The sequence below is a fragment of the Atractosteus spatula genome, chromosome 9 (assembly GCF_055471065.1).
Source record: "Atractosteus spatula isolate fAtrSpa1 chromosome 9, fAtrSpa1.hap1, whole genome shotgun sequence".
Classification (NCBI taxonomy): Eukaryota; Metazoa; Chordata; class Actinopteri; order Semionotiformes; family Lepisosteidae; genus Atractosteus; species Atractosteus spatula.
The window spans coordinates 7,386,013-7,412,936 of record NC_142714.1 but is presented as its reverse complement, the minus strand read 5'-3'; the positions used below and the strand labels follow the sequence as shown (position 1 = coordinate 7,412,936).

Below are 26,924 nucleotides of genomic sequence, written 5' to 3'. Positions count from 1 at the left end.
AAAAAAAATGTGACCTAAAACACAAAATAAAATAAAATAATAATAATAGTGCCTCTGCAATTATAAGACTTGCAAAGATGCCTATTAAATTAAATGCTTGAGTGTTTTTAGTCATTGGCTAAATAAACCAATATCACAATAAACTTGTGACATGTCCAGTTCAGAACCTGGATGATTTATTGCTTTGGAGTTCCATTACAGTATACATTAAGATATTTTTTATAAATACATATATAATTTTTAAATCATTGATTTACAGTATGTTGTATCCTCATTTCCAGTAGTTCCTCTGTAGCTCCCTGCAGGATCTCATTTTAATAGTTGGAAGTACCTTATCTACATCTGTGGAGGCCTGGGTGCGCTGTGACTCTGGAACCTAGAGGAAAACACATGAAGGATGATGTGAACAGTCTTCACAAAGCATAAGAGTTAACTGACTTCTGTATTCAGCTGGGCTGAAGAGTGCCGATTGACCCCGACCCAGCATCTCACCAAGCTTGCCCAGTGCCCTTTCACAATGGGTGAGTCTCACCGGTTTTACATTTTTCAATCACACTATTCAGCAGAGTCGGAGATGCCTGCCTCCTACCTTCCATCTTGCTCCTGCGACTGGGGGTATGCATACAGCAGCCGAGCAGGATGGTGCGGCAGCAGGGATGAGGGATGCAGGTTCCCTCCCAGTCCTCGTGTCTGTCTGTAGGCCAGCTCGGCGTGGACGCTCCGGGAGTGACCAGCCAGAAGCCCACTGTTGTGTTTCTGCTGTTTTTTGTCTGGAGAAGGAAGCACTGATCCTTTATACAACACCACTGCTGCAGGCTGACCGATACAACACCCCTGCTAAATATAAACTATATTCGAGATTTTCTGTATTAATTAAAATCTGTTTTTGTGCAACAGTTTGCACACAAGAGCCATTCTGAGCTTTGCTCTTTCTTTGGTTTTCTAAGCTATAAAGGCCAGCAAGAAGGAAAAGGCATTGATAGTGAGGTGCCCCACATTTGAGAAGTATTCTAGTCAAAGATTGTTAAAACCCTTTTAAACATGCATCAAGCCTGTGCCTGCTATAATCCTAAATTTTGGGGATTCTCTAAGGAGATTTGAGATTTGTCACACTGTTTTTTTAAATTTAATGAAATAGCTAAACATCTACTCTAAACTACCCTACTCAAAATAGATACTGTGTAATACATATAAATGTCATGTCTAACTGTATTTTAAAAGTTACTGTATTGCTAATCCTGTGCACAGCTCCAATGATTTTCAGTTCCATGTCTGCAGTGGGAAAAAAAAAGCACACCTAAATTTACGGATGCAAATCTAAAAAAATGAGTGTGAAAAGAAACTGTGCTGTGTCTTACGTCTGTGTGTGTCGTGAGGCAGGGCATCCTCTAAACCGCAGGGCAACATGTGATCATGGCGACCCAGGAAGTGATGCAGAGTCCCTGGCAGAGGCAGGCTGGTCCCACGCAGGGGTGCAGCTCGTGCCACAAGGGGCAGCAGTCCTGGGACGCACAAGTCCAATGCAGCGCTTGTTGTTGGGGAGCACTAATAAATATAACACAGCAAAAACATGACATCACTCCATCTCGGCTCTGAGAAAGCGCAGCTCTTGGGCCTGTCTGTCTGAAATGACACTCCGAACAAGGTGACAGATCTACAGTAGGATCTCATGGGAAAGTTTTCGACGGGATACTCAAGAGCTAGATTTAAAAAATCTGTGGTGCTCAAGAGGCAGAACCTGCCAAAGCTGAACAAAGACAAAACAATTTTCAGTGTTTTAAACATCTTCTTATTGTTTTTTCCTCTCAAATTTCTCTCCGTGTATTAAGAAGCCAACAATAATTAGAACATTTTTAAAGATTTATTTTAAGATAAATATATCTTGCATTTTTAAGATATATTATTAAACTTATGAGACAACACATTTAGTAAACGTGGCATCACAATCTATCATTTCCTTTACAGACTTAACCATCTGTATTACTGCACTTCTATTTTTTAATATCTATAAACCCATCTTCTTATCTTACACAAGACTTAGACATTCAGTTATTAATAACCTGCACAAAACAGTAAATATAGTAATAATTTTAATGCTTTCTATTTTAAAAAAATTCTACCTTTGTAATGCAGTTGAGAATGTTTCCTGCATAGCGTGTAAATATTGTCGTATCTGGTACAGTTAGACATTCCTGCCAGGACTGTGATTATGAAGCCAATCACAAAGCTTCAGTTTTCTTGGCAGCAACAGGTGCAAAAGAAATACCTTGACATTTTCAGTTTCTTATGCCAGCAGCCAATGAAAATTTCACCCATGAAAATAACTGAACATGTCACAGAAGGTACAGACAAACACAGCTTATCTCCACAACAACTACTGAGGTTCTTAGAAAAAAAAGTTAAGGCAAAAATAATGGAAATATAAACTAGACAAGTATCATCATCTTCACAACGGGTTTGCACAGCTGTGGATGACATTTCAACATATAACCACAGGGCTAGAATTAGACCTATTGTTCAAAATTAAGTTATAATGTTATAAAGTTCACCATCTTGCAGGTTAACTTGCAGAGCTAAGGTTTCATGTTCACTGATAATTACAGCAATTTGTATTGTTACGATGCTATCAAAAAAGAACAGTGACATTAGTAATTTGTGATCTGTAAGCTCGGACCACAGTTTTTACTTGCATTCCCAAAGTGCTGTGCGCCAAGGGCTATTTTACATGGTTATCTGAAACACTGCTGATGCATAACCAACCAAACATTACTGTCGATATCTGCAGTTCAGTAATTTAATCATAATAAAATGACAATCATTCACTTTAATACAAGCAGAGCTAAATGTGCTCTAATATGCAGCCCACTGCACAATGTATGGAGACTGTTTAATGAGCATGTTTTTTCCAAGAGTCTGCTCTCTCCCTTACTCCCACATCTACTTAACAAGCAGAGGGACTGACTCTTTCCAGGCTAATAGGGGGTAAAGCCATTGGTGCATCATCAGGAGTACAGATTTCATCTAATCAGTGAGATGAAGCAAAGCTTAACTGCTTTTAATTTACTACAGGAATAGCATTAGATTAAATACCTCTCCTCTTATTGGTTGCTGATCTGAGCTTCTTTTCCTTGTTCTTTTTTCTCATGTTTTTTTAAGCTGATATGATATAGCCTCTTTTTAGGTTTACACTGTACATATCATTTAGGTTTATGCATATCCCCTCTTTTGGGATTTTAGGTCAATGTCAATAAGAAAATCAAGTGGGTTGCCTTTTCCATTTGTGATCAGGGCTGGATGAATATGTTGTGGTAATGGAGTTGCATGTAAAAAACAGTATAAATGTGTATTAATTTGCAGTGACAAAAGAAGACAGTGTAGCAGCTGCGCAGCAGCTCCAGTAGAATAACATGATAATCTGGATAAAAACAAACTAATTGAAGCATAACACATTGCGTTATCTCAAGCTGAAATTTTATACCGAAGGCATTTTTAAAAATAATTACTAACAATTCAGCTTCAGTAGTTCATAAACTTCAGAATCGGCTCACGTTAACAAAAATGCTTTGTCTTCTGAAAAAAAGGTGCACGTTAAACTGGTGACTGAACGGCGGGAATACAGCGGTACTCGTGTCTGAGCCGTAGCAAGTGCGAGCACAAGCGGCTCCAGCCTGTGGACTGAGGAGAGCTGAGAGCAGTGCAGTACCCTGGAGAATCTCACACCGTCTCTCTGAGAGAGGGGGAAGTAAATCTTGCGCTTTTCATGCAATTACTCCATGAGGTGCAGCCTAAATGCTAGGAAATCTGGAGTATCCGGGGTATCGTTCACACAAATTATTCTTCCAGATTTAAATTTATTTGACTTAACGGTTCAATTGATGCATGGATAAAACCATCACAGGGGTTGGGTAGGATAGATGCGGACTATACTCTGACTATAGATGATATATATGTATAGACTATAGATGCAGACTATACTCTGCAGATAGATGCAGAGTGGGTTCCAGATAGTAACTCAAAATAACAAATTCATGTAAGAACACAAAGAATTCCACCTGAAACAGGTTATGATGTCCGATGACCTTAGCCGCTCAGGTCACCTGCTGCGGTACCTGGAACACGTATGCACGTGCTCACCTGTGTTTCGGCACAGAGCAGCTCGGCCCGAGCCCTCTCCTCCAGCGTCACTGCTGCGCCATCCAGGACCTGCAGGCCGGTCAGCCGCAGCACCACGGCCGGGCGGTGGAGAGACTTCCGAGCTACCTGACAGGGGAGATGGTGGGGGTCACTGCCCTGGAGCACAGGGGTGCATCTTACACACCGAACAGAATTCTGCCGGCAAAGCTGATTTCTCGCCACGGGTCCCAAACAGCACGTGAAAATGTTAAGATTCCCAATAATAATTCAATCATCCTTGTATCCGCCACTTTGCAGCTCGTCTTAACAAGTTTGCCGTTCAGTATCAAATAAATAATTCTGAAGGATATTGACGAGAAGGGCCTGTATGAGTTGCCATGAAGCCTCTCTAAGCCACAACAGCGGCACAAAGAGGAAGGAAATCTGTTTACCACTGACCACTCAGCCGGTGGTGTCCTCAGATGAACCTCAGACAACGCTTTTGGCATTAATCAGCCGTGAAACTTGGCAAACATCTCTGCAAAGGGTCGCTCTGTGCTAAGTGCGAGGCTTAGCCATTCTGGGGCTGGAGCAACGCTTATCAGCGCAGCTGATATAGGCCTGCTGGCAGAATCAAGACGGATAAATGCCTCACAGGGAAGAAGACAGAGCTGACCTCAGTTCCCACAAGACACAGTGGAGTGGGATCTCTGCTCGATTTTCAGCCTTGAGCCCCAGTGGAATTATCTCATGCTGCCGACAGCAGGGTTTACCGTCTCAAAGGGCACTTTGGTCAAGCCAAGTGAGATTATTCACTTTCTGGGAGACACACACACAGGCTGGCCTGCGGAATACACAGTTTACAGTACATACAGTACTCGCATTGAATTCTTAGAGCTATATCTGCTGTGCTTCTGTGCCAGCTTTACCACCAGATGGGTCCTGAACCCAGTCCAATAGTGTCTGATAACTGCTATGCCATTTGGTCAGTGGATTTGTGTTTGATCTGGGCCAGTTTGAGGTACAGCAGATGTATGACCGTGTAATCTCTTAATTTAGACCTCAAATGTTGTTGTTCTCCCTGTACTGAGCTACAATGAGTACACACATACTTTAGTTTGCCTCCCTCTCTCCACTGCTAGCTGGATCTAATTTGCTGTTAGTTTGAGAAACACTTGCATCCTGAAAATAAAGGACTGTTGGTTGTTTTGATCCATTTTTTGGGAATAGAGTTCTTTGTGTCTCTGTGAAGAACTGGAACATGCTGTTATTTCTGACCTAAAATCTCAGATGTTTAGCTGCATGAATGAAAAATACAGCCTTCCAGCCATTCCAGCCTTCAGGAGTTTCAGTTTAAAACTACACTAACAAATAGCAGTACTCACTGGATTGCCCACAACAGAAAGCTCAGTAAGCGAAGGAAGGACTTCTAGCTTCTCAAGCTCAGAGACGTCCTGTATTAAAAAAAAACACAGCAAACACACAGCTGAGTAATAATTATTATTTGCTTGGAATTTCATCAGAAATGACTCATGTTCCACAGCATTACCATTACTTTTTAAATTTACAACACAGTTTATGAGCGATGGAAAATACAACATTTCTATGACAAACTTTCGTAAGAAAAATGCAGTGAGTCAGGGGTCAGGCTGGGTGGACTTCTAGTAACAAGTCTCTTTTCTTACACACTGGACTAGCTAGCTTCTCGCTGATGGTGTGTTCAATTTATGTAATTACAGTAAATAACCTTATCCTTTTATAGCTTAGACAAAATATTTAATTTGGCCCTTTTAACACAGCAAAGATAACGCGTGTGACCATCCCACACGCTCTTTACACTTGAGCCACTACATTAGAGGTGATGCTGATTTGGCTTACCACTCATGTCAGGGGAAACCGAGTGACTTAAAGCCAACTTTCCAGAAGTGATGCAGTTCGTATATGAATACTGTAACTTACTGAAAACTAATGTTTTCATCTCAAGAAAGAAAACAATCTTACAATGATAACTAAATGCATAATGTACATGGGGAAAAGATTGCATTTTTCTGAAAAATTCATCGCTACTTTGTTCGTTACCTGACCTTTACAAATAAAGATTTGTGATAAGGCGATGGCCCAGGTATTGGGTTGGTCTTAGAGTTAGGGCTACATACAGCGATGGAGCCAGAGTACAGATTTCAGGCTGGATAAGTACTGGAGACAGGGTTAGAGTTGAATATAGAAAAGTGCTCTATAAGTGCAAGGAATTTATTATTAATTAATATTAATTCGACACCCCAAGAAGGCTCCACAGCCAAAACATTGTGTTTCTCTTCTTCTCTTTTCAGCATGGAATAAAACTTTACTTGTTCCTTTGTAGCCTACGCATGCTGACGCAGCTACCTACTTAAACTACTTATTAATTAATATTTTCGTAGAGACAGGACCCTCCATTATCGACTTTAAAATAATGGCTGAGGGCTGGATGGTGGCTAAGTGGGCTCATTGAGAATGAAAATCTGAAGCCCCTGCGGGTCTAAAGAACTGGGGACTGACACCAGGGCGTGGTCCGATGTCAGGGCATGTGGCTGTGGAGGCTGGGCCGCAGTACCTGGATCTTGTTCATGCCCAGGAACAGCCTGCGCAGCTCTGTCAGGCCCTGGAAGTGGCCGAGCTCCCGGATCCTGTTTTCTTCCAGGTGCAGCTCGACCAGCGCCGCCTGGCTGGCAAAGGAGGCCTCGCCCACACTCCTGATGCGGTTGCGGTCCAGCACCAGCTCCCGGAGACAGCACAGCCCCTCCAGCCCCTCGATCTGGCAGATCTCGTTACCTGCCGGGGAAACAGACAGCACGCGTGAGTACCCTTTCTTCACAGCTCTCAGTGCGCGCCAGGCCTGCTTTTACACCGCTAAGAGAGAGATGCAGTGGAGCCTCACGAGATGACCCATGCTGCACTGTCTGTGACTACACTCCTCAAACATGCCATTAAAAAGGCAGGCTGGGCAAGCACATAAACATCCACATCAGCTACCTAAGAAATTCTATTTGCTGATCACGTTAAGTGAGACTGTACAGTAAATGATTAAAGTTTTTTGCAGAATGTATAAAATGCATTTTCTTTCACAATTTATTGGCAAATTGCCACAAACATCTCACTATAATATATACCTGCAGTATACAGTACATCACTTAAGGTTCTTATTCTTCAACATTAAGTAGAAGTGCCTAAAAACAAAAATATCATACTGGTGGCTGGTTTGTGGCTTTGATGATTCTGAGTAGACTGGTGACTGGGAGAAAGCATCTTCTGTGCACGCGTGTTGTGCTTTTCTTGTACTTCTGATTAAATTTAGATGTTGCTGTGGAAACGGCTACATAATAGAAAAGTGTTGTTCCTTTGAATATTCCTTGTTCGGAGCAACGATTTCTGTATTCTGTATGTGCAGTGGGTTATTACAAACCCTGGAGAGCTTTATAGCCAATCAGCCTGCAAGACTCCCTGCCACATCCATTTTAATACGCCATAGCAGGTTTAGAGTCATACCGAAGGCAAACAGAAGTAAATTACTCATATAAAGATGTTTAGAAATGTACAAAATAATGACATGTACATAATGTTTTTTTTCTTCTGTGCATAAATGTAAGCAATAAAAAAAATGTTGTATTGCTGTTTGAAATCAAAGCTGAAAGTAAAAGCCTTACCTTGAAGAAAGAGTGCTTTTAAATTGGTGAGCCTGCTGAGCTGGAGATGAGCCAGACTGGAAATCCCATTGTGGCTTAAATGCAGTACCTCCAGACTCCCCATTAGCGGGTCCAGACTGTTGCTGGTTGCCTGATCCCTGAGAGGAACCACAGACAAAAAGAGCACTGACAAGCTCCACAACTTCCTGGCCATTCATTGATCACCGCAGGTAAGCCGTCAGTCCGTCTAGTATGCTGGTCCACACAGGTGTGATTCCCGCCGTTTCATTGAGTGACACTGTTTTTCTTTTTCTCTTGACCAGGAAAGAATAAAATGGGAAGGGCAGCTGCAGAAGTCCCATCACACACTGAAAAGAGTCCTAGCCTTGATGTCCAGCACAGCTGAGAGCAAATGTGAAGCAATGCTGCTTCCCTCTGGATCTGTGCAGAACTACACTTAAAGTCACAAATCTAGCCATGACGAGCAATTAAAAAAAAACTAACATTTTCCATCAGCAATAAATGGCACTACACAAGAGGAGATTGGTGAATTAGTAAGAAAACCTGAGTTTGAGAGCTGTACATTCTTACCTTGATAAAACAAAATCATGTTATATCTCCCATCTAGAACATACTTAAAGTAGCTGCTTTTGAATACTTGTAAAACATTTCATAGCAGGCAGCTGTTTATCTCTGCGCCTCCATACCTGCAAACCTTGGAACTTCCTTGCTGTCCATAGCCACTGGAGGTCACCTTCTGGTATAGCATCTGCCTGTTGTTTAGATGGGTTTGCAGCTTCTGTTTTGGCAGGATGGACTCAATGCGGTTGTGATTCAGACACAAGACCTGTAAAAAAAAAAAAAGGTGGCTTGTTTATATTGGTTGACTTTTGCTCTCTTATGATAATGCTCAGAACCATCAAAGCATTTTATTTGCTATGAAGAAAAGTCAGCCACCTGTATTTCTTATTTGTTGTTAGTCTTTCCAAACACGGCTTTAAAGTCGTGGGGCCTGCACTTCATTAGGTAAGCAGATAGAGTGCTGTCTCCCTAAAATATCCGACCACCATGAAAATACAGCTTCATTCCCACTGCAGAAACTTCGGAGTTATCATCTCCATATCACTGACCTTTATCAAGTTGATTATCATTCTGGATTCTACTTAATGCCAGTCGGTGAAATATCTACAACATTTAAAATATCAATAGAGTTTATTTTCAAAATGCAGAAACCAGTGACAAAATGTTTTTCTCAGCACAGTCCCAACTATTGTTTTCAAGGGATCTGCCTCTTCTCATGGCCAGGAGCTTATTCCTCCATGGGAACAACAAAACTATAGGTGGAGTTCTTACTTTCAGGTTAGGGAGGAAGACCAGGCCACTGAAAGAGGTCAGGTTGTTGTGCCCCAGGTTAACGCTCCACAGATTCTGGAAAAGATCAGCTGGAGCCAGGTCCACAGTCCTAGGAATCAAGAACACATTGGCCACTTGGGAGCTGTAGAACGTGCTACAGCTCCCAAGTGGCTCAACAAGTAAAGACATGAGAGCAGGACACAGGCTGAGCCCAGTGGCATTACATTACAGGCATTACAAGTGGACTGAGACGCACCACTCCTCCCATTAATGCAAACTCTCCTGCAAGGCACTTTAAAACTGCTAGTGTGTCCAAAGACGTCAGTTTCCCCACAGGTGGGTTTGTCAAGACTTCGCACTTGTCCGCGCAGTAGGGGAGTCATAAATGGAAGCTGGGTCATAAATATCATGACTTCAAATTGCATGAGTACATAATCCTTTTTTTTAAAAAAAAACATTAAAAAACTCCAGCCTAGCTAAATAAAAAAATAATATATATATACTGTTTTGATTATATATCCCAACACTAAATTTAAATACCAGTAGCCAAGTGAGCAAGATGGTTTACAAATGAGAAAACCATCTCAAACCGCTTTGTTAGGTTTGGAAGCTGAGCCTGCATCACTGCTGATGTTAGTTAATGAACTATATTAGATATACAGTAGTTTATGCCCAAGGGTTGTGAAAACATGGCTTGAGGTAACTTTACCAAAAGAAGCACAGTACCTGATCGCCAAAGACGGCAAGCACAGCTCGGAGATTTCAGTGTAATTCGAGTGGCCTAGTTTCTCAGCCACCATATCGGCCGTCAGCCTTCCTCCAAAGACATCCTTGGCGTGCTCACTTTCAGACACCTCCTGCAAGACGGCACAGCCCCTGTAATCCACCCTGCACGCTAAGTGTCCTCCGTTTCAGAATTCACAACTCAGTTTAGTTGCAACTGGTGATAGTACTGTACATACCGGATTTGCTTCTGTGAAGTTTTAATAGCTTACATTACAACAAAACTGAGAACAGAAGTCAGCAAAAGGTTAGGAAAATCCTGTTTTACAAAACACTCTTGACACAAGCACGTGGAGCTTACTTACCACAGCAATACCATCAAGAGCCTTGAGAGACGGCAGGTGGAATATCACAAAAATCCTGTAGTTTTCTTGCTTGCTTATTAAAGGGTTCCCATATAAATCCAGAATAAAGAGGTTCGTCAAGCCCTAAAAAGGAGGAGCAAGGAAAGACTTACTATGGACTTGAATTTCAAGAGCAATGAGATCTGCAGCAGACCTCAGGGGATTGAGCAGATGCTGAACACAAGGTTACAAGGATAAAAATCCTAGCTGAATCTAGGCTGCCTTTGGTTCTTTTATTAGAGTAACACTAATCCCAGTCAAGGTCAAAAGTCAACTCTGCCTTTTAGTACTCCTACCCAGAAGCCCTTACTATGCCCTTGATAAGGAACCTATTTTACTGATGTCCGTCTTTTGTGACGGTGTAAACTTCTCCGCAAACAGAAAGCACCTGCTCACTTTGTCCCAGAGGAGCTCGATCATTTTGCGAAAAAGACAAAGTACACCTGGTGTGCCACAAAGCATGCAGGAAGTCAGAGGCTGTCGAGATTTAGATGTTTGTTTGTTTTTTAATTAAATGGCCCACAGAGTTCAAAGCAGCATGAACGAAGACGTTGTACCTTCAGATGGTATATGTCCCAGCCTGTGCCAATGTTGTTATTTCCAGCGTAGAGCTCGATCAGCGCCCTGGCCTGGTGCAGGCCTTGCAGGGAGCCGATTTTGTTACTTTCCACAGAAAGGAAGTGAAGGTGAGGCAGCTTCTCCAGCACTGCCTCATCAAGAGTGAGCAGCTGGTTCCCATTCAGACTAAGCCTGGTCAGTCTTGTCAGCTTTGAAATTCCTTTGAAAAACATTGACAATTGAATTACCTCCTTCAATATTCTGTTGCTTTAGATAGGCAAATTATTGTCCACTACTGTGGAAATTAGTCTTTCGCTTCTTCCATAAAATGTACAAGACACACAAGCAAAACATAAAATTACATAAAGTATGTGAAACCAAGACAGTATATAATACATAAATGAATAGATTAATAATTAGGTAGTGGGGGGGACTACATTTACATACATTCATTGAGCAGCTTTATTGCACAGGGGACAAAAGACTTCTTACAAATGTTTTTATTTGAATTTCATATCCTATAGTGTCTCCCTGATGGGAATATAGTAATGTTGATTTTTATGAGTGAGACAGGAAGATTTTCAATGTCTACAGCACTTTGAACATGAAATTCGGAACTAAATTCACATTCTTTTTTCACTTCAGCGATAAAAAATTAGCTGCAGATTATTTCGAGTTAGAAAAAGAGAAACAAAAGTTAACAATGGAACAGGAGGCACTGAAACACAATTCTATCACATGCTCTACAACAGTGCTTATCTGACCGTCCAGGCTGGAGATGCAGTTTCCATCCAGACACAGCTCCTCCAGATGCAGGCAGCTATCAAGGCCCTCTATCTTGCTGATGTCATTGTCACTGAAAGACGCCCACCGCAGGTTCACCAGTTTGTCCAGGTTGGTGAGTCGTGTGAGCTTCTGGCCGTCGAGATTTAGTGCGGTGATCTAATCCAAAAAGTTCAAAGCAAGAAATCAGGACCAAAAATCGAATTAATGAAGTACAAAATTATATTAAGCCCATCAGTGACACAATGTGAAGTTCCAGAAGTATTTGTATTAGTCTGTGGCATGTTAAAAATGCAAGTATTAAAAGCACGCTGTACCATTGGAGGTATCATTCACTTGGAGATGCAGGTGAAAATGGGGAATGACACAATACATCGGTACATACTGGAATGCTATTTCCCAGACCGGTGAGTAGCCCCCCACTTACCCGCGAGGTCCAGCCTGGCTCGAGCTCGCCAGAGGGGTCCCAGGGGCTTGGGCTGAGCTGGGTGGAGAGCTGGGCTGCTGACAGGAGGCTGAGGTGGCGGGGCCGAGCCGAGTCTGTGCGGGAGTGAGTCAGCAGTGCCGCCTGAGAGCACAGCACAGCACAGCACTGTGATTCTCCGTCCGCATGTCTCCGAGGTCAAACACCCTCTCCTACACACCCTTACGTTCCAGTAACACTAAGTAACTACAGTACATGAGGCAGAAATTCATCAACTGTAAAACAGCTACAGAATCACCAGCATCGTCCAGGCTCATTCCTGCTATTGTGAGTATCACACAATGTATTGCTTATATAAAGGTTATCTGTAATCCTTCTGGCCCCTATCTTTTCACAATGAAATCATACTGATGTGCTCTCCTGAAGATGTGAGCTTGACTGAAACACCACTATTTGACCTTTGAGATGGAAGAGTTCCTTGTATTTAAATTTAAAATATATGGGTCTTGATGATTAAACACAACAGCTTTTAATGATCTGCCTTTAACACTAGTATGGGACCTCATCTCTTACTTGATTGATCCTGCACCCAGCAGCCATTTGCACAGAGACAACAACCTCTTCCTCAGTTACGAGCCTCCCGTCCAAATGAGTGAGTGTCTTCAGTCGCCCAAGTACGGTCATGCGTACCGATTCAGGCTGTAAGAAAGAGAGTAGGGCTTCTCTTATTCCCTCCTTAAGACTGAGAAGCTTGTCCAATCTGCTGTCAACGCAGCAAGTATTTTATAGTGCATTATCTGGTAAGCTCTCAACTTTGAAGTGCCTGGTATAAACCCTCCCTGTGCTCAACTGTATGTAGGGTGTGGTCAAAAAGCACATGTGTGGCATCTTATTTGGAATGCAATAAGAATCCTAGTACAATCTGTAATGATCAAGCAGAAAAGCAAATATCTTTTATTTATCTGTTATTTTACCCACAAACATTTCCCTATGCAAATGTAACAAGCACGAATCAAGAATAAAATACCAAGCCCCTGACGCTGGCTGACATACAGGAGTCTGCGGCTGGTTAAGCCCTAACGTGATCCCATCTGCTCAACAGCCCTGCGCTTGTGCGGCCCTGCTGCGCACTCACTCTGTGCCAGGGGTTGTGTTGGATATCTAGGTGGAGCAACATGGGGGCATGTTTGCGCAGGACTGCAGCTTCTTCCCAAGCTCTGGTCAGCTGGTTCCAGCTCAGGTCCAAATGCTTCAGTTTGCTCACTCCCCTCAGGCCCTCGAGGGCCACTATTCGGTTATGACTGGCGTCCACATACTCCAGGTTAGGCTGCACAGTAGTACCAAGAGTTAAGAGAACATAAGACATAAATGAGAGGATGTCCGTCATGTTTATCTGGTAGTTCATGCAAAAGTGACATCATTGCATTTTGTGAAAGAGGAGTAGATGGTGCAGGGCGATGTGCGTTCAAACAGAAATATCAATTTAACATACTTATAATGTATACAAAATACAATCTACAGTTTGTGTGTATATAAAATATAACAGGCCTGGTCACTGTTAACTAAACATCACTTATTTTGGTAAGTTTAAATAAGCAATTGTAATGTGACACTCAGGACTCCAAATGATAGATAGATACTTTATTGATCCCGTGAGGGAAACTGCATATCCACACATAATAAAAAGAAATACTGTTCTAAAATGCAGATATCTCAAAAACTAAGACACCTGCTTCTAGACATAAAACGATGGGAAAGTGACCCAGCAGACAGACAGAAGGAATGGACCACCACTCTGTAGTAATGCTACTCCTTACCAGATGTGAGATGTCATCCAGATGTGTGAACTCATTAAAGCTGATGGTAAGTTTCCTCAGGGCTGTCAGGCGTGAGACATCCTTTAATTTATTCAGACTGTTCCCATGAAGATTGAGGACCTGTGGACGCAAGCCAAATACACATAGTGCAGGATTTGCTATAAAATCCTAAAACAGTAGGATCTCACAATTCCAAATTCTCTACCATTTAATAATACTTTTTTATTTTTAGAATTTACTAATTTTGTTGTACCCACTTTGAATTAGCCAACAGTATTTTACTGATATCTCTGTATGCAGTTACAAGGCAGGCTGGACTTCTTCGACCTGCCCACCACATCACTGGGGCCACAGCCCCGCACTGGCATTTAAGCATTTAACCCTCAATCCGCGTAAAAATATGTCTGCAAGTGCCAGCAAAGTGCCTTTCTAAAGTGATATTTCAAACATGCCTGTATAGATGCAAGCCACCATGATGTTTGGACAAACAGAGAGGAAGATTAAAATAACAACTCAAGCTACATCTGTGAAAAAGGATAGAGATCAGCACAATGGACACTTTATCCAAGTCCCCATTAGTCATCCTGCTCAGGCGTGACCAGAGATATGGCCAGCTTCCAGCTCACTGAGGCACAGAGACTTTGCTGCTCTCAGCCCCATCCCCTGAACATGGCCTTACTGTGATCTGGCTGAGGACATTGGCTCTTGCCACAGTCAGCATGGTCTTCTCATCCAGGCTGATCATCTTGGGCTTGGGCTTGAGGACTGGCTCCATGCTCAGTGCCTCCTCATCTAGGTGGATGTGGTGTGCGGACACAGCAGATTCCAAGCCGGGCCTGTCTTCAGGACTGTAGGGAGTCCTGAGCTCAGGGAACAGAGGCTGGGGACAGTCCCAAACACGGGCAGAGAACACAGGGCATGTTGGTGCTCATAAAGCCTGAACCTTTCAAAGAGCAACAGTGCCAAAACAATTAAACTATTTACGTTTATTCTTCATTCATTCTTCAACCACTGTAGCAATTTTATTATTTCAGCAGTCTTAGATTATTCCAAGAACTTTTAACGATATGTATTACTCCCACTGTTCTGTTATTAACACAAATATTCTTCAATCAATTTTTCTGGGATGCTACTGCAAGACACTACTGTCAATGCAAAAGATCTGAAGACAGAAACACTTATCATTTTCTAATTCTGAATTTTTTATGAAGTCTGTACATATGTTATTCAACCCAAAACTAATAAAAACAATGTTCCTCTCCATACTTGCATGACGTATTCGAAGTCAATGAGGTACTCTGGCAGGACGAGCTCGTGGTCGAACACAAACCATTCACTCTGCCGGAGGCTGCAGTCACAGGTGCCATGCTGGGTGGAAGAACAGGGCTTTTCTACAGCAGAGATGAGGAAAGAGGAAAGTAAATGACAGACCTTCTGATAAAGATATAGTTCTAGCTCCAGGTACCAAAATTAAAAAAATAACAGAAAAGCCCTTTACAAATAATTTACTACCCCCCTCTTCATTAATCATTTGCCGTCTTTATTTGCAGTATGGCTGATTCTCTGACACAGTGTCGGCATCTTACGGGTCTCTGTCCCAGACTGCTGCTCCCTGTCCGTCGTCACGCTGCGGAAGACGGAGTGAGCCTTGGGATAGTTGTCCGGATCCACAGCCTCGCCATGTCGGGCTGACACACTGCGTCCCAGAAATGCTTTGGCAACCACAATCTGGCCTTCAGAAAGAGTGTGACAGGAACAATTATGCTGAAAAAATGCCATATATTATTTTTCTACACGGCTACGTGCCCTACTACATACATATCCTTATCCATACTGATGGTTTGTTTTAAGCATCAATGACAACAAACGTCACGGTTGCAATACAACAGAAGAATGCTTGTCTTGCTTGTACACTGAACAGGTAAAATTTCTTGGTAACTCCCACCATCATAAGCTAAATTACGGATTCTTTAATTGGGAGCCAATTATATATTTTCTCTTTTTCTTACTGGGCTAGCCACTGAGATAATGAGATGACAGAACTGGACACCTATGCACACGGTGAATGGAGCTGCAAACCCCACTGGTGCCGTGATACACTAACCATATCTGAAAGGAACAGGGTCTGTGCCACTCATTCTGCAGGCTTTGGCCTGGCTCTGCAGGTATCTCATCCTCAGCTTGTCACAGACACTCAGACTGTTGGAGAGGGGGACAGCTCTCTCTCTGCCCAAAGCCTGAGAACAGAAGAGCATTCCTGAGAAACAGCACGTGCACTTAAGATGCCAAAAGGACACATACAATTGTCCAAGCTTGCTAAAACAATAAAACCTCTTCCTGTGTGACAGAACATGGAGTGAGGTTATAGAGAGTGTATATTATGGGCCAAGAGCTTTGCTCAAAATCATTTTTTGCTCAAGCTAGTAGTTTTCCCATGAATGCAGAGCAAAGGAGACTTCTAGGAGTCTCCCTGTCTCCCTGGAGTCTCAGGAAGGAAACAAGATGGTCAACTACCTTATATCCTGGGCTATGAGACATGCCATTGTTCATCTAGGGCTGTGTCTCTGAGTATAAAAGGGTGTGACACACACACTGCTCTGGGTCATTTAAGACCCTGCAAAAACGTTGGTTGCTACACAAAAAACCTACAAGTCTAAAAAGTGTGAGTGGTTGAGAAAAGGACAAATGGATAATTTGAGAAGTTACTGAGAAAACCTAAAGCCATAAAATGTTTAAAAGAAGTGCTCATTGTTTAATGGTTCATAGGAGGTTTAGGAACCCAACCTTTCAGACAGGCCTATGATACAATACAAAAGTCTACTCAGGCCTCCAAAATAGGTCAAATGATTTTCCGTACGTTTGATTTTTCATAACAGTTTGGCGCTTATAAAATCTTTGCTTGCACTCAGAAAATACTCCTGTAATGAAACACTAGGGCACTTGCACTTAAAAGGTGTTCCTCAGTCTGTTTTCTGCTACAGGACTCATATAAGGGCCCAGACATCTGTGACCAGCCACTCCACCAAAAATTGGCACATCTGTTTTTCTTTTAATAAACTGTTTTTTCTAGCAGCACAAATAAACTCTTGCCTGCTGCTGACATGTAGAATTTCCCCTTGTTTCATTACAGAGTTATCAAAACATCAACTGTCAAAACGTAAGAAAGTCCTAAATAACATCTAATAACAAAGGTTCATCACGGTAGGCAAAGCTAGTTTCAAATAAATTATTTTTCAGAAATCCAGTTCATGTTATTTTGTCAATAAAAATAACAATACAGTAATAGTATTATTAATACCATATAACAACATTTGTTAACAAGCCACGTTTAGATATTAGAAAAATCTGTGACAATACCTTATATGAGTCAGGTGTTTTGAAACCATTCTCTGGAATATTGAGAAGTTCATTTTTTTCATCACAATGCTCTGGATCAGACACATAAAACAGATATTCCAGACCTCGCTTATAGTTTCTAGAAGCAAATCAGACAGAAAAAGACACCAACCATCATTATTTCAGTAATACATTATTTAAAATAACAATTAACAATGATAATCCATCAATCAGTGTCTCATTAATAAAGGACTGTTCCAGCAAAAATGGTCACCCTATATATTATAAGGATTGCCTGTAAATGAGTGTGACAGAGAGCCACTAAAGCCCTTTGGTGTCCATTAGGGAGCCCTGTGAACACATCTGGTACCTGCAGCTCCCTTCACAAGTTTGAAGATGTATCTCTAACGTTTTCTCATATTATCTCTGATGTCCCTATATCCCAGGATCACAACACTATTCTGAAAACTGCCCTGTATTCTACCACATAAGTATAAATGTAGAAATCACATTTAATTTTTTTAACATCTTTTCACCTTAAGTTGTCAGACGTAAAAAGGAAACAATTTTCATCACTTGTGCAAACTTAACAAATATACCCGATACCTATTACTCATGACTTGTAATAATCAAAAACTTCAATATTATAATAAATCATACACGTTTACTCTGAATATTATGCAATATAGTATGACAAAACAGTGCATCTACGACAACACTGAAAGCATTATCAACACAGCTCTTTGATATTTTAACAGCTTATGAATGAATAATGGTGTGCTTCTATCTTTGTACATGATTTATTATCTTGACTTTTTCAAGTCCTGTAGCAAGCTACTCTGTCAAACAGAACTTAAAGAGAGCATAATGATTTTTTCAAGAAACGAAAAACGTAACCGTATATTCAACCTCCTGCACAATTTTTTTTTACAAAATAACATAAAGCATAAGCACAAATTAGATATTTTTTCTCTCTTCTTGGAAAATCAAGATGTTCCTTTCATCACCAAATAGTTTTGGCACTATCCCTGTCACGACCGGAAGACATTTGACTTGCTAATTAAAAGAAGAGACAAATGCTTCAGTGTCTGTGCATCTCAGTTACTACTCTGAGTGATTACATACATTTTCAGAGGTCAAGGTCAGTCAAAATCCAGGAACTCTTAAATGAATACCATTTCAGTTATAACACACAACATTACCTTTGAAAGCCCGGATTATATGCAGTGAAAATAAAATTAATTATTAGAGAAAGGAATAACAAAATAACAGATTGATACTGTGCTTCTTTTAAAAAAATTATACAGACTAACCCATGGTGAAAGTTTTTTTGTGTAAAAGCACAAAGGTTCCTATTTCAGGTCTTCCTTTCAGTAGTTCATGTAACTTGGAGTTAACATTTGTTGATGGGTTTCCTTAAATACAAAACATTTGACAAAGCCACAGGAAATGCCATGGGTGAATTCAATAAGCTCTTTGCATTACACAACCGGTTCCCGAGACCCTGACCCAACCTCGGTCACTGACGTGGCAAGCATAGAAAGGCGTTTCACACCAAGCGTTTCAGACTCACTGAGAGAAAATGGTGGACTCCTCATTTGCCAGGAGACAGTGAAGTTTGTCTTCAAACATGAGCCTCAACACACGATTGTGAATCCTGATAATTTGGTTTATCTTTATTCCCGTGATGCCAAAAGCCTTGAAATCCCAGGCACAGAATCGGGACAGGATGAGGTCACAGCAGGGGTTGAACCTAAAGGGAGCACAGTGGCCACTGTCAAAAAAGAAAAGTGTTTCTGTCTTTTCAACACTGGGTATAAACAGCAACAGAGGATCAGGTAGAATGAAAGAGATGCAGAATACAAGGGATTTTCCACTGTGACTTCCATCACATACATAAAGGGTCACATATAATGCCTCCCATCCCTTGGACTTCATACAAACACACCGAAACATAAAAATTACCTCCTGAATAATTAAATGCGAGGGTTTTCAAATATTTCTACTTCAATTGCCACAATATTTTGATCAGATTACAAGGTAGTGTAAAAGGTTTTTATTAAATAAGTAGAAATAACAATTGAAGTAAAACGATTTGAAAATTAAAATTCACCAAGTCGTAATGAGCTGGCAGTCAAAGACCTTGATAGCCTACAGCTGCAAATAAGTGATCTGTTCTTTGGATAAACACATGACATTGATGGACACCATAAGATCTTTTCAAAATTAAAAATAAAACAACAACATAAACAACAGTTTATATGATAGCTCCTAAAACGTCTGGCAACACCAGAATAACATTACAACTTCAATCCACCCCACAGGCAGCAGTCACCCATTTGCCAAACTCCGTGCTGGATGGCAGCTTCCCGGGTCCTGGGTTTGATCCCACCCAGAAATCCAACCCATTCACAGACAGCTTATTCCTGCCCAGTGGGACATCACCATGCATTCTGGGTTTGCTTTTTGCTGTTGGCTGGTGGCAAATGAGGTCGAGGTTTGGAGTTGAACAAAATATTTGCAACTATGGTTTCAATTAAGCAATTAGTTGCAATTATGGCATAGCTTGCAAGAAAGTGCCTAAAACATGCAGGGGAGCACTTACGATTACAACAAGTATACCCTGCTCTGACACAGACTTTTATTAGCAAGACGACTTGCCAGGTATCAGCTGAGGAGCCTTCTTCAAACCGAATGTTTCCTACTGTTTCAAGCTCAATCAGCAGAAAGTGCACCATCAGTCCAGTACTCTCGGTGGCCCTTTTGACATCCTGCTGGTAGCGCGTCTCGATCCTGCATTTTGAGAGGGTGGGCACATTATTTCCAGTCAATTTCAGTAAACATGCAAAACGAAAGACCATGGAACAAATGTGCACAGCCGACAGCCCTGCCTACAAGTTCCTCTCCCTCCCTGCTACGCATTTCAACAATTTCACTTTTTTTGAATGAAAAGGCATAAATGTACTTCTTGTAATTTTGTATATTGCATGTCAGTGAGAACATACTATTAGACTCATGTTCAGCATGTTGATTTCAAAACTCAGGGGGATCATCTATCTCTTTAACGACACAGTTACAATATTACTTATCGTATTATGTAGCACTGCTGCAGGCCTGAGAGTCATTATGCCTCTATCTACACCAAGTCAAGTTTTTGAAAAAATCCTAACATTGGGTACCAAGAGCAGAATAAAACAAGCAAAAACAGAAGAAAAATATATTTCCTTTTGGATAAATATTTTGGATAAAAATCCTTTTAAAAAAGGATTTAGTATATAAAATTTGTACGTACTGTATAACAATTTTTGCACCTAATAAAATCAATACTATGTATCAATACCCACTCCTGTAGCTTTCTTGTCCACACTGAGATCCTTTCTTTCACTGCATCCATTTTGAGCAGCGGCTGCTGTCCCAGGCAGAGGCCTCTGGTGCTGTCCCCAGGCTTGCAGCTATGGTCGGCTGACCCTTCTGAAAGCGCCTGTGGGCTGTCTGAGGGCTGTGCAGGTCCCATGCCACAAGGCTTTCTGAAATCAGCCTGGACATCTGACAGCTCTCTCTCCAGCTATTTACAGAAAATAACATTGCACCAACACATTGCTATACACAGTGCATGGTAAAAACATACCTTTTAACCACTGTTTAAAAAGTTAATCTATGAATTGGCTTCATTACTCTGCTCTCCTCCCCACCGATAGCTGATGTGTGGGGAGCGTTCTGGCGCACTATGGCTGCCGTCGCATCATCCAGGTGGGGCTTCACATTGGTGGTGGTGTAGGGGAGTCCCCATTACCTGTAAAGCGCTTTGAGTGGAGTGTCCAGAAAAGCACTATATAAGTGTCAGCAATTATTATTATTATAATTATTAATCTAATAGCCACGGCACAGATAAACAAATCAGCAGGGTTCCCCATCATGATTAACAGAGATGAATGGGGACAGTCTTCCTTGTGATGGGTATAAATGTATAATTGTCAGAAGATACTCTTATCTGTCAGAGACTGCTACTGAAAATACAGTTTATATTGCAAATCAGTGAAAATGGCATTGTCCTGTAGTTTAGAAAGCCTTCCCCAGGTTCCTCTCCATTTTAAATCTTCTTATGGGTTAAAATGTGCTTTGAGAGAAGAAGACTTAAAATTCCCTTTGTAAAAGAGGTTGTGCTTCACTTCATGAGTCACCACTAACCATAACAAAGGAGTGACTAAAGAGAACGAAGAGGGAGATCAGTGACACTTTTTGTTTGTGTAGATGCTGAAAACACTTTTTTTTGTAGTAGAACATGGTTCGGGTACAGCACATGTTTTAGACCCTGAACCAGAACTGTGACTTTTTTATGTTTTAAAACAATTCCTAAATCCCAAACCTTTGAGCATGGTGGTTAAACTTAAAGTTGTATATTCTTATTTTGTAACACATTTGATTGAACTTTAATTATGTGAAAATCTGCCTTAGTCATATCTGTTAAGGTCTTTTGTAAACTGCAAGAGATGTGTACTGCAGGAGCAGACGTTTCCAGCAAAAAGTATTTTTATATTCAATTTTGTTTCATTTTTAATTTAGCAAGTAATAAGAAGGAAACTTACAGAAAGCAACAGGAATGTGTATACGATGCCACAACAGCAATAATTAAACAGGATGATTTCCTATGTAGATTGTCTCACTATCCATTTATACTTACATTTTTGAGAGCAAAACTTAGATTCCTTATTCTCTCTTTCGGCAGGTGCAATAGGTTCTTCTTTTGCTCCATCAGCTTAGTCTGCATATTCACTAGGTGTCTCTGAACTGTCTTCACACGCATGTTGTAATACATCATCTTCTTCATTACTGTTAACTAGGAATCACACAGGAAATATTAAAATGGGATATACACTTTCTTTTGCACTGATACAGTATGTACATTCTTTGTCTAAGGCTAGCTAAACTTCTAAACTAATAAACTTCTGAACTAATAAAGAATCACAGTTATAGCTGCACAAAAGCTGATATCAAATATGTATAAGAAAAGAAACAACACATTATATAGCTCAGTTCCTAAAGGAATAAATTCACTGCATTTAAATAGTTCAGCACCCACCAGGATAACATATTAAGGAGGGAATGTAGGGAGGCCTTGTCATGGAGTCCTAGTGAAATTAAGCCAGGGCGCCTGGGTTAACTGTGGTTAAAGAGCCACTGGACTGACTAAGCTGTCAGAACCATTCTGGGATAGTGGATTTTAAATTCTGATCCAGAGGAAAAAACACAACCTACTGGTCCACCAGAACTACTTACAGCAGCAATATATAATTTTTCTTAGAGATCTCTTAATCCAATACTGACCAGGCCTTTCTGACTTTCTGAGATCTGGTGAGATCAGACTACAATGTGGTAATGCTGCATAATACTATAAATATGTATTACATACAGTACATACTAATTACATTTAAGAAAATGTGCTTCTTTAGTTTACAGAAAACTATATACACATTACCAAATGGAAAAATTTGTCCAGACTAAAAAGAAAAGATCAGACAGATGTGGATTTCAACTTAATGTTACTGAAGAGACAGACCTCAATGTGCATGTCCTAAGCACTGGCTTTTACCTATCAAACAATACCTTTAAGGGAAAGAAAATTTCTACAAATAAAACACAAGTACATTTTTTTATGTCACATTTGAATCCGACAGGATTGTAAAAACATGACTAAAATGATGTGTAGGTCACAGAGGTTGTGAATGCCTATTAATCATTACCTCTGCTGCATCTTTAATCTGTTTATGCGAGACATCATACGTGTCCAGTCTCTGTAGCCGTGGCATGTGATATAGGACATGTGTGGCATAGTTGCACAGCAAGCACACAGGGTTGGGGGTGAACTGAGGGTCCTTCAGTCCCAGATCCTTTAGACGAGGAAGCCGTGCCAGGTGAGCGACCTCCTGCAGGAGGGAAGATACGGGAATGCACATGACTGCAGAAAATGACAATACTTTACACATGACAAGCTAGAAAAGAAAGGAGAGCTACTGTACAGTATATCCCTGGGTCCTTCAAGAAAAGGCTACAGGTAGCTTGATTTGCTACTGGTAACCAACTGAGCAACATGGATCCGATGACTTCATCACACTTACAACAGTGATATTCCTTCTAATAATAATAATAATAATAATAATAATAATAATAATATATGCAACAATTAAAACACGTTCAATATAGCTTGCATATGGTTTTAGGTATTATGGAAAGCAAATAGATATAGAATGTAATGATTTTCTTATTTTCATTATCATCAACATATAAAAAACTGGCTGAATATTAAGAAGGATATCCACTAGCAAAGACTGAGAAGGGAACAATTCCAAACAATACTTGCAGACTGATGAAATAATCTTCTATTTTCATTTAAAGACAAAGCTTCTCTCCGAATTTAAAAAAGCAGACCTTGAACGAGCTGATTCTGTTTCCAGATAGGTTCAATGTTTCAAGAGCAACGTTAGGATCAAGGCAACATCCTGCAAAAATTTAAAGTATTTTTATGAGCTACAAGGTATATAGAAGATGTTTCATAATCCTTATAATATATTAAATAAGATTTAAACTATTACTTTCTAGCACTTTTTTCTTTCTCTCACTGGTGGCAAACTTCTAACCAAATGCCAGTTTTCAAACAAAAATATTTATTTGAGAGTATCAGTATCCTAATTAGTAATGGTTGTCCAAATAAAACTGATTTATACAATATGAATATAAATCATTGAATGTATACTCAAACTGTAAAGATAATTTAAAACGTGAACATACTGCTCATTTGTATTTCTTACATCCATAGATTAATTCTAAAAGTCTGAACAACAAATACCGAAGCACTACTATATAAATGTATTTTTTTCAAAACATACCAATTTTCTCAATTGCATTGCCAGCAACATTCAGCTCTCTCAATTTTTTTAGTGTATTTAGTCCCTGTAAACAAACAACATAGAGGAAAAAAAGTTAGCAACGTTTTTGTAAAGAAGGAGATTTTTTTATTATTTGTCTTAAGTGGCAAAATGTAACCATTTCAACAAGAAAAAATAATTTAATTCGTGTTTTCGTGGAAAATTAGTATAAGAAAATATCATTAATGAAATTAGGTAGAGGAAGCCTATACAGAACATCTCAGTAGAAGTACAATAACAAATAAAGGTGCCAAGGTGTGGGATACCTCAATAACAGTGATAAGGTTGTTGTTCAGCCAAAGAACCTCTAGGTTCTCCAGCATCTCCAAGTTCCAAATCTTAGCGATTTTATTGTCGTATAGGAAGAGCTTCTTTAACTGGAGACAGGCTTGGAGGCCAGCAATCTCCTTTGTGGAAACAAAGACAAAAAGGAGTGAATCACGAAAGCGTTTAGTTAGAATTTTGTAACACACACAGAACGCTCGTCCTTGCAGATAAGAAATGAACAATGTCTGATGTACAAACAGAGTGACTGGTCTTACAATGGCGGCAGCAGAATTACCATGCCTGTTTATTTGCTTGTTAGGATTCTGATCAAGTACAAAACAACAGGTCTAATTTTGGTACTGCATGAAGAGCAATTTTTTTGCACTAAGTGACAAAGTCAGTGCTTCATTCTACGGCTGATCTCCATCGGTTTCGGCGTCGACAGTAATATACTTAAACACTAGAGGCAGTAAAAAAAAAACAGGAAAAAAAATTGAATCGTCTCACAGTCAGCTGACATTCAACGATCCACAGCTCCTGGAGCAGGGGGCAAGAGTCCAACCCCTCAATTCTCCCCACGCCCTGCCCCACGACAGTCAGCTGGGACAGGCGGGGGAAGAGGTGAAGCCCCGCCATGCGGGGGTACCCCGAGAAGAACATCTCCAGAGCCAGGACATTGCCCCCTTCCGCGGACACCTTTTCATAGGACAGCCCATTGGCAGCACACTGTGAATGACAGGAGCAGCCCAGTTTGGTCAGATCCAGTGACTCAACATAAGCTTAATGTGTATTCTCATGCCGAGTACCATCCCAAACAACTTCCCAGGAGTGGAACCCTGCGCGACTGAATGTTCTCGCAAAGGCACGGGAAACAGATGCCACTCCCTCCGAGTTACCGCAAAGTATAGAAAACAACTCCGCCTTACCAGCTCTTTGATGACTTCTTCGTCTCCATTTGCTTTTTGCTTGTCATTTTGTGTCATACTTTTGTCCTCCCCCCTTGGAACACGTTGATGGGAGGGCAGTTACAACATGACGGAGCTGGAAATGCAAAAGCCACAGTACAAAAAGTCTAAGAAACTTTGGAAAAGGTTTCTAGAAAAGGAAAATAACCTTCACGTTGCCACACAACTTTTAACTCTGCGAGATACATTATTTAAGCCTCAGAAACAAAAAAGAATCTCAAAATCTGTTTAACTCAGATGATCATTCTATTTTTATTTTTCCTAACAATTTTGTCATTAGGGGCTGGACCTTCTGCTTCCTGGAGCCCTTTCCTGTATGGATTGTAAAAGATGTCAAAAACGTCTAATTCATATTTTGATTTATTTTTCCTGCATCACTGACCAGCCCAAACAGAGGACAAAGCAAAAGGAAGAAATGTGGACGACTGCCCCATCCCCACTGTAATTCATCCTGTCTTGCACAGGCTGGTTCTGTCGGGGTGGCATTTGAGCAGGACCATTGTGTGGTACACACTGAAGCAATTGGCTCTGCATTGTTTCAATCCCTTATTGTGTCCCAGGGCTCTAAAACTTCACTCATTGCTTTGCTCGTGTCATTCTACAAACAGTTCCACTTAGGCTACCTCACAGTGCAATGCACGATTCACAATTGCACAATACTCCTACACCTTATTTCATTATTCTCTTCAGCAGTTTTAGTTTGCACTCAGGACAACTGGATTTCCCTGCTCTCTGTTTCTTTGTTCTGATCTTTATTTAAAGCGGACAAGAGGATGTACTTTAAAACTGAAAAAAGGCAAACAAATGAATCCACTAACCTGTTTATTTTTTGGGAAAACTGATAAAAGCTGGTCACTAATACCCACGTTGAAAATTAGTGTACCTTTAAAAAATCGACGATGCTCTTCTCTTTCAGCTTTTAACTCTCCCGTGTATCAGTTATGCTTACCAGCATTATTCGCCAAACTGTACTTGGAAACGTAGTGTACCAAAGCGGAATGTGTAGCTATCAAGATGTGAACAGAAAGTAGCATAGAATGCTCCGTCTTAATTTCTGGAGATTTAAAGCTAATAAATGGAAATAAAAACATATGACTTTTTTTTACAACCCAGGCAAAGTAATGTAAACTACCTTGATATTGCTACCGCTATACTTCTAAATTTTTAGTAGCTAATACATTATTTTAAAAAATTACAGAGGAATGCTTACCCTTTTTGAAACTGCAGTTAATATTTACTCCGTTTTCGTAAATACATTGAAAACAGCTCTTTTGTGTTGCATTTCTGGTAGTTGTAATTATTTACGCCGTTTCCAGGGAACCTGTGCGTCCCCGTTGCTCGGGAGCCATCTTGAATTCTCAATAGGAGACAAATCGTGTCAGACCAGCGCTATGCGCTGTTTACTTGTTCAGGATGGGGAGGTGGTTTTCTTTCTTTAGTTTATCATTACTCACAGTGCCAGTAAGTGAAAGTGTTTGCCACTGTTAAGTATCATTGAAAATTAAGTATCGGCGTATGTATTATTAAAAGCATGTAATTACACAACAATTCTATTTTTTTTCTGTAAGAAAAATGATTGAAGTTTCCCAGATATTT

At 40.6% G+C, this 26,924-nt stretch overlaps 1 protein-coding gene across 2 annotated transcripts; it reads right to left on the bottom strand.

The window, feature by feature from the left end:
- On the bottom strand, positions 1-25,346 carry lrrc9 (leucine rich repeat containing 9). Of its 2 annotated transcripts, XM_088924811.1 has the most exons (33): positions 25,290-25,346; positions 24,871-25,089; positions 24,363-24,503; positions 24,058-24,121; positions 23,600-23,670; positions 22,915-23,097; positions 21,855-22,010; positions 20,518-20,738; positions 19,835-19,966; positions 18,747-18,926; positions 17,195-17,312; positions 15,942-16,074; positions 15,424-15,570; positions 15,104-15,228; positions 14,517-14,717; positions 13,838-13,957; positions 13,156-13,347; positions 12,594-12,719; positions 12,024-12,164; positions 11,578-11,755; positions 10,813-11,033; positions 10,217-10,339; positions 9,855-9,985; positions 9,129-9,237; positions 8,483-8,622; positions 7,797-7,933; positions 6,707-6,924; positions 5,499-5,567; positions 4,135-4,260; positions 1,359-1,545; positions 590-785; positions 332-376; positions 1-14 (listed from the first exon to the last, which is right to left on the bottom strand). In XM_088924811.1, exons 1-32 carry the CDS (start codon positions 25,344-25,346, stop codon positions 337-339), a joined length of 4,602 nt encoding a protein of 1,533 aa, XP_088780937.1. In that variant the 3' UTR covers positions 1-14; positions 332-336. The 2 variants fall into 2 exon arrangements, with proteins under 2 accessions (XP_088780937.1, XP_088780936.1); XM_088924810.1 differs by lacking the exon at positions 1-14 and having other exon boundaries at positions 147-376.
- Positions 25,347-26,924: the final 1,578 nt, after the last annotated feature.

Excerpts from the sequence above, each read along its gene's own strand:
- lrrc9 (XM_088924811.1), bottom strand. The coding sequence starts at position 25,346 with ATGACACAAAATGACAAGCAAAAAGCAAATGGAGACGAAGAAGTCATC. Across the intron at positions 24,504-24,870 it reads TCGTTGAATGTCAGCTGACT|GAGATTGCTGGCCTCCAAGC; the intron begins GTGAGACGATTC and ends GTTTCCACAAAG. Across the intron at positions 14,718-15,103 it reads ACTTCGAATACGTCATGCAA|CCTCTGTTCCCTGAGCTCAG; the intron begins GTATGGAGAGGA and ends GACTGTCCCCAG.